Source organism: Lagenorhynchus albirostris, chromosome 19, assembly GCF_949774975.1.
Source record: "Lagenorhynchus albirostris chromosome 19, mLagAlb1.1, whole genome shotgun sequence".
NCBI classification, from domain to species: domain Eukaryota; kingdom Metazoa; phylum Chordata; class Mammalia; order Artiodactyla; family Delphinidae; genus Lagenorhynchus; species Lagenorhynchus albirostris.
In genome coordinates, this window is record NC_083113.1 from 50667469 (window position 1) to 50675550 (window position 8082).

At 45.8% G+C, this 8082-nt stretch overlaps 1 protein-coding gene across 1 annotated transcript in view; it reads left to right on the plus strand.

Annotated features, from left to right (window-relative positions):
- The window catches only part of VAT1L (vesicle amine transport 1 like), a 143195-nt gene extending 135983 nt beyond the window's left edge, over positions 1–7212 (plus strand). Inside the window, exons 8-9 of the mRNA XM_060131673.1 lie at positions 5161–5244; positions 7114–7212. Coding sequence (XP_059987656.1) covers positions 5161–5244; positions 7114–7212 — 183 coding nt within the window. The remainder of the gene's footprint in view (positions 1–5160; positions 5245–7113) is intronic.
- Positions 7213–8082: the final 870 nt, after the last annotated feature.

Below are 8082 nucleotides of genomic sequence, written 5' to 3' on the forward strand. Positions count from 1 at the left end.
TTGGACCAGCCACAGTTCAAGTGCTCAGTGCCACACGCGGCTAGTGGCGACTGTATTAGGCAATGCCACGTCCACTAGACTTTTCTCTTGAATGCAATGGGGAGAGGTTCTAAGCAGAAGAGTGCCGTGGACAAATCTCCCTGGCAGCCGTAAGGGAGACCAGTAGCTTTCTGGAGGCTGTCACCACCATCTTCTGTACCCTGTCACCTACCCAGGCGCCTCAGTTCATAAACTGATAACTTGGGAGCAAAATCTCTCTTTGCAGACTTTACCCTTTGGTGATGTTACTGGAGGGAAGTTTTGGGATGCAGACAGCAGAGCCCCATCTTGGGTTTTTCCAGAGTCCTGAAAAGGGCAACTTTCCCTCTCTCAATTCCTATGTGGTTCCCACACCATTCAGAGGGCGACCTGCGACAGATTCCTGCGATTTTTCATCCTTGGGTTTCTCCTCTGTTGAAACTCTGATGCCTATACTCACCTAAGAGTATAGGTGCAGATAAAATGAAGCAAGATATGTAAAATGCCTCACGCTGTGCTTCATAAAGAATTGATCAAAAAATGGTAGTTTCTTTCCCTCTGAGAGTTGTCATAAAAAACTCTTCACATCCCCAAGAGCAGCCCAAGAGGATGTAAACTCAAACAGCATGACTGGGGATCAGACTCCTAATCCTTTCTCCAACCCCCATATAAGGAACTTCAAGGAGTCAGTCCCTTTCAGAAAGCAATGTCCCAAAAATATGCAGGTTACAGACTGCCCAGCTGGGAACTTTTTTCTAGCATCTTAGTCAGCTTTAACTGGTAAGAAAACAGCTTTTCGGTTTCCCTGGGCTCTACCTTATTGGAGAAGCAGTTTAAAAACTGTTCCTAATCTCCAAGGAGTTTCCAGGTGCTTAATGACTTGCCAGGGTAATAAACAACTGAATTCTGGGAAACCATTATGTGAGAATCAAAGGAAGCAGCATGATCCGGGCAGAACTGGGAAAAAGCATTGGTTTTTGAAGTCTGCCAAATCTGAGTGTGAAGCACATTTCTGTTGCCAATAATCATGTAGTCTTTGGACAAATTGCTTATGTCTTTGAGAACTAAGGTACTTATCTGTAAAATGGGTATAATATGTATCTTGCAAGATAAGAATTATACATTCAAGGTAACAACGTATTAATTACCTATCACTGCATGACAAATTGTCCCTAAGACTTATGGGCTTAAACCAACTTATAATCTCAGTTTCTGTGGGTGAGTAATCTGGGTAGGGCTTAGCTGGGTCCTTTGGCTCAGAGTCTTTCCCAAGGCTGCAATCAAGGTGTCAACCCAGGCTGTGATATCATTTCAAGGCTCAATTGAGTAAGGATCTGCTTCCAAGCTCTCTCGTTGGCTGTTGGCAGGATCCAGGGCCTCATAGGCTTTTGAACTGACGGTGTCAGTTCCTCACTGGCTGTTGGCTGGAGTTCTCCCTCCATTCCTTGCCATGTGGGCTTCTCCATAGGGCAGCACACAACATGGCCATTTGTGTCATCAGAACAAGAAGGCAAGCATAGCACAGGGAGATCAGGTCGGTGCTTTGTGACCACCTAGAGGGGTGGGATAGGGAGGGTAGAAGGGAGACACAAGAGGGAAGAGCTATGGAGACATATGTATATGTATAACTGATTCACTTTGTTATAAAGCAGAAACTAACACACCATTGTAAAGCAATTATACTCCAGTAAAGATGTTAAAAAAATAAAATAAATAATAACACGTCAGCCTTTAAAAAAAAAAGAAAAAGAAGGCAAGAAGAGTCAGAGGAAGAGAGAGACTGGAAGACAGAAGTCACAGTCTTTTATTTTTAACTGGTAAGAAATTGATTTTTTGTTGATGGTCGTTCTTACCGGTGTGAGGTGATACCTCATTGTAGGTTAGCTTTGTTTGGTTTTTCTTTTTAATTATTTATTTATTTATAGTTTTGGCTGTGTTGGGTCTTCGTTGCTGCGCGTGGGCTTTCTCTAGTTGTGGTGAGCGGGGGATACTCTTTGTCGTCGTGCTCGAGCTTCTCATTGCGGTGGCTTCTCTTGTTGCGAAGCATGGGATCTTGGCGCGTAGGCTTCAGTAGTTGTGACACATGGGCTCAACAGTTGTGGCTCGCGGGCTCTAGAGCGCAGGCTCAGTAGTTGTGGTGCATGGGCTTAGTTGCTCCGTGGCATGTGGGATCTTCCCGGACCAGGGCTCGAACCCGTGTCCCCTGCACTGGCAGGTGGATTCTTAACCACTGTGCCACCAGGGAAGTCCCGTCATTGTAGTTTTGATTTGCATTTCTCTAATGATTAGTGATGTTGAGCATTCTTTCATGTGTTTGTTGGAAACCTGTATATATTCTTTGGAGAAATGTCTATTTAGGTCTTCTGCCCATTTCTGGATTGGGTTGTTTGTATTTTTGATATTGAGCTGCATGAGCTGCTTGTATATTTTGGAGATTAATCCTTTGTCAGTTGCTTCGTTTGCAAATATTTTCTCCCATCGTGAGGGTTGTCTTTTCATCTTGGAATGACATTTTGTCACTTTTGCTGTATTCGGTTGGTTACAAGCAAGTAGCTGGGTCCAGCTCACATTTAAGTGGAGGGGACTACACAGGACTGTGAGTCCCAGGAGGTGGCTGGGAGCTGTTTTAGAAGCTGTCTGTCACGATATTTAAAGATTCTCAGTAAATAGTAGCTGCTGTTAAGACTGAATACAAAAGCATTTGGAAAGCATCATTCATCACAGAAATAGGAGAAATCTCCTGGATTATGTATTAGGGTGAGGAAATTCAACAATCATATGACACTGTCAGTCTTTTTAAAAGAGGTTGATTCTAACCAATGCGCGCTTATCCAAAGACTGCATTTAAAGATACATTTAGGGACCTCCCTGGTGGTGCAGTGGTTAAGAGTCCGCGTTCCCAATGCAGGGGGCCCAGGTTCATTCCCTGGCCGGGGAACTAGATCCCACATGCTTGCAGCAACTAAAAGAGTTCACATGCCGCAACTAAGGAGCCCACGTGCTGCAACTAAGGAGCCCACCTGCCACAACTAAGACCCAGCGCAACCAAATAAATAATACATATTTTTAAAAATTAAAAAAATAAAGATACATTTAATTTATATCAAACAGCGGTTTGATAATATGTTACCAGATAACAATGTTTGGACATTAGAATTAAAAAGCACCCATTCCCCCTACATAATGTTTTATCATATATCCAAATCCCTTTCTAGTTATTTTAGAATGCCCGTGTTTTTATGGGGATGTAAATAAAAATATGCACCTCGATTTTCTCATTTCACAATATTATAAAGACATTTAATCCTGCTGTACGTTCTTTATAATTAGCACCTTAACAGCTACAAAACATTTCCATTCAGTAGATAAATGTCAGAGCCATGGTTTACTTAACCATTCCCTTATTCTGTGACATATAAGTTGCTTCAAGGTTTTGCCATTGAAAACAATCGAGTATCTTTTGCGTGGTAAGTTTTTTCCCCATCATTTGAATTGTGTCTTTAGGATAAAGTCCCAGAAAAGCAATTCGAATACGCACATTTTAATGGCTCCGTCAAGTTTTTATTCAAATGGGGAAATGGCTTTGGTTTTTATATAAGCAAACACTGCTCCATCAGCCCCAGACTGAGTTCCTCAAAGGCAGACACCCTAGCTTACTTTAAAAAAAAATTTTTTTTAAACCATAGCGTCTATAATTCGACTGTACTTCAAAAAAAAATAAATTAAAAAAAAAAGCAATCTGACTCTGTAAAAGATGACACAACTAAATCTACCTGCATAACAATAATTGAATGGGAGAAACTTGCCAACTAAAAGAAAATACTTTCAGATATAGTTAAAAAAAACTAAATGGACTTCCCTGGTGGTGCAGCGGTTAAGAATCTGCCTGCCAATGCAGGGGACACAGGTTCGAGCCCTGGTCCAGGAAGATCCCACATGCCGCAGAGCAGCTAAGCCCGTGCACCACAACTACTGAAGTCCGCACACCTAGAGCCCATGCTCCGCAACAAGAGAAGCCACCACAGTGAGAAGCCCGCGCACTGCAATGAAGAGTAGCCCCTGGTCGCTGCAACTAGAGAAAGCCCACGTGCAGCAACAAAGACCCAATGCAGCCATAAGTAAATAAATAAATTTATATATTAAAAAAACTAAATGAAAACATATGCTATCAATAAAAGATATGCCTAAAATAAACCATAGCATCTAGCCTATAAGCAACATGTAGTGAACATTTGTGCACTGAATGAATGCATGAACAAAAATACTTAAAAATCCGAGACTTAAAGAAAAATATTTCAACTAGATCTATCGCATTTTTTAAAATCAAGAGATGTTGCATTTCCATTTAGATTTCACTAAGAGATGTGGAGGACTTACCCATGCCAAGCCCTGGCATTCTGTTGCCCGTCCCTTATTTTATTTTATCCTCACAGCACCCCCTAGAGTTCATTTTCCATACAGCAACAGAATGAAAGGCTCAAAGGCTACATCAGATTACATCACACACCTGCTTTTTTCAGAGGGTCCCAGGAGGCGTCTATGTATTGATATTTGTCTGACAAGCTCCCATCACTTGAAAAGAAACAGAAGGTCCTCTTCACTGGGGAGAATACTAGTTCTGGGGAAACCTCTGCTTAGGTGGAAACAAAAGTTCCACTCAATAACCAGGAACCATGGGAATTTTCCTGAATGTAGTTCAGCCTCGGTGATGGGTCATTTTAGCCAAACTACGAATCAGAGTTATATAACACTTAGGTAAGCAGGGTGAAAATGACCCTTGAATAATAATTTAATTGGTCAAAATTTACTCTGGCTAATGTTCCTGGCCCCTGGGCAACGTGTTAACTCTTGGAATTCTATAGGACCCTCCTCCCCCAGCCTTTTTTTTTTTTTAAGAAATGTTCATCTTTTTATTTCCGGAGCTATCACTCTCATTTTTTAGACTCAGGAAACCGAGTCGCTTGTAGACAGTTTGAGTGACAACCAGAATTTATTTGCACGCGCTTTCGGAAACCATTGCTAGTTTAGCTGCTAAACTTGAACCGCAGCGTCCCCTGGTGGACAGAGGGTGGTTTGGCTTTTCCAGGCCCTCTTGCCACCTGGGCGACATCTCATCTAACTGGCGCTTTCTCTCCCTCTCAGGTGAAGGAGGCCATGCAGCGGATCCACGACCGAGGGAACATTGGAAAGTTAATTCTGGATGTAGAAAAGACCCCGACTCCGCTGGTGAGTCAAAAGCAGAGGCATCCGCTCAGTTCAACACCAGAAGGTTTATCTGGTGTAGGCACAGGTGGGATGGAGGGAAGTACAGGAAGCCCTCTGCTGGGCTGGGGCTGGTGGGGGGAGACCAGAGGTAATGAAATGAATGTGCAAGTGAGGGATTAGTCACAAATGGGATGAACGCTAATAAAGAAAGGAAAACGCTTTGGTGAGAACGTTTCAGGAGCAATCTGAGGTCAGGAGAGGACAAGACCACACCCATGTCTATTACACCTGCTCACTCTTGGCTGCACAAGCGGGAGAAATTCCTGGTAAAATTTAATAAATTCACATTCAGATACCCAACAGCATGATGCCACCTGCCTCCGAAATGCCTCCTGATGGGCCCATGGCTTTTGTTTTCTCTTACCAGGACAATACCCTTACACGCAGGGACCCCACCAGGAGTGAAGCATGTCACACTCACATCCCAGACACTCTTGCAAGGGTCCCTTGAGGGGCTCTGTGGTGTGGCAGTCAACACAGAGACTGCCACCAGACTGCACAGATCCAGAGGTGGGGCAGGTGGACAACCATCAACAAGCCATACGCAGAAATGGGACACTGCAGCTCTGGATCGGGCCACAAAGAAGGGCTCGCAGTAGGGGGTCTGTTCCCGTTAGGAAAGTCTGGGAAGGCTTCCTTGAGGAAGCGGGCTGAGCACAAAAGGAAAAGCAGGCATTGAGTAGGCAGGCGGGTGGAGGGACGGCGCTGCATGTGCTGTGGCCGAGAGGGAAGTCCAGCTCCAGATCAGCCATGTGGTGCGGGCGGGGGGACTGAGATTCAGGAGATGATTCCTGTTTGTAAGAATAAGTGGGGAGAGCAGAGGTTCAGGGGTCAAGGGAAATTACCTAGCTCAGGTCTAGGACAAGAAGAGAACTCCGAGGCACCGTTCCTGAAGGGGGCTGTAAATGGATAGGACTAGGATGTTCTGAGCATCTGTCGTGTGCTCAGCAATTTGCCAGATGCTTCAAGTACATCATTTCCCTTTGTTTCACTTGGCTCCCATGACAACTTTATAAGGCAGGTGGGTTTATCCTCGTCCTAACGGTGGAGGAAATGGAGGCTCAGAGAGGTGTGACAAGTGTGCCAGGTACTAGCAATGACAAGAAGGTAGGTGGGTAGGTAGATAGATGGTAGATGGATGGATGGATGGACAGGACCAGAAAGAGTCCACATCTTCACAGAAAGGACGTTCCCATGGGGGAATATAGACAACAAAGTGGATAAACCCACATTTGTTACTAGTGTGCTTCTGGCTCCTAGGAAGTGACAGCATCAGGCTTTGAACCCTGGCCGGTCGGCGCAGTGGACGCTGTCAATGCCCACCCGTGCCCCCGGCACTCATGGTTCCCCTGCACGCCGGTGCTGTCCTCCTACTGGCCGCCGCCCCTCTCTGCCTGAGCGCGTCCTCTGGCCATGGCAGAGGCTTGGGTTATGCACAAAATCAGCACTCCCTGGCTTCTCCCCTGCTCATGTGTCCCCCACTGTCCGCCAGTGGTCCCCAGCAGGACTGAGCCCAGTTGCCCACGGCAGGACCTATTAACATATCCCGTGCCAGCTTCCTTGCCTTTTCTGCCTCCTTTCCTCACTCTGACCTGCGCTTCCTGGGATCATCTCCCCAATTCCAAATACTTGCAGCCAAATGCTTTCTCAGAGCCTGCGTCTCAGGGTGCCCAACACAAGTCACCTGGTACCACACTGCCTTCCTGAGGAATCAGGTGACCCTAGCGCTCAGCCCTCAGAGAAATCTTTCTCAAGGGCCTTCATCAGATGCTTGAAGAAGGCAGGAGACAGACTGCAGAACCCTCTAAGAAGTCCTCTGCTGCATTACAGATGGCCAATGACAGCACAGAGACCAGCGAGGCGGGCGAAGAGGAGGAGGACCACGAGGGTGACAGTGAGAACAAGGAGAGGACACCCTTCATCCAGTAACCCGGGGCCCGGGCAGGAGGGCGTGAGGATGCTCTGGAGAAAGAGGACCCGGCTGAGAAATCTCTTCTGCGCCCCAGTGAACAAATGCTGTAGTCCAGTGTGTGCTGTGTCTGTCTGCTGTCAGCTGAGCTAAAAAGCTGTTGATCACTGTTGTTTTTGAAATTAAGTGCCAATCCCATTCCATGCAGTATTATGTCCTTCCCCCATCTGTGTGTTACACTCTCCCCACTCCCCTGTTTCAAAACCATCCATCTTTGGGTCCTTCTCGACAGTTCTAGAACAGCCTTGCAAATTGATACAAGTCCACAGGTCCATTGCTTAAGAGACCAGACATGGGCAAAGACAAGTTTGGATTGAAAGGTGTTATCACAGAGCACTGTCCTAGAATTCTTCAGGCCAATGACACTTTTTGCTGCCAGCCGCCCATGCTTCTGCAAAGAGCGCTTGCCAATTTGGCTGGCGGAAAGAGGGTAGGCCAGGAGAGGTTTTCACAAGCCCGTAAGTTTAGGATCTCTCCAAGTTGTACTGTCCTACTTCCCACTGAAGAGGCAACCTCCTTACATTCATTCAGGTGTTTCACGGTCAAAAGGTTAAACCAACCTCCCCTCACCCTCTGATGCTTGATTCCTTCACCGGTTCTTAACCATAAACACAGGGAGATAGATGTGGATATTTCAGGATGGAAGATGGGTCAACAGCCAAAGTATGAGGACCGGCCACAGAGGTCCCTCCTCTGAAACCATATCTCATGAGCAAAATCCTCTCCCCGCCACATATATTTAATTTTAAGAAAACTCACCAGGTGTGGGACTATTTCAAAGTCATTACTGAGACTCGCCTATGTTTGCACACTTGCCATTGGCATTACCG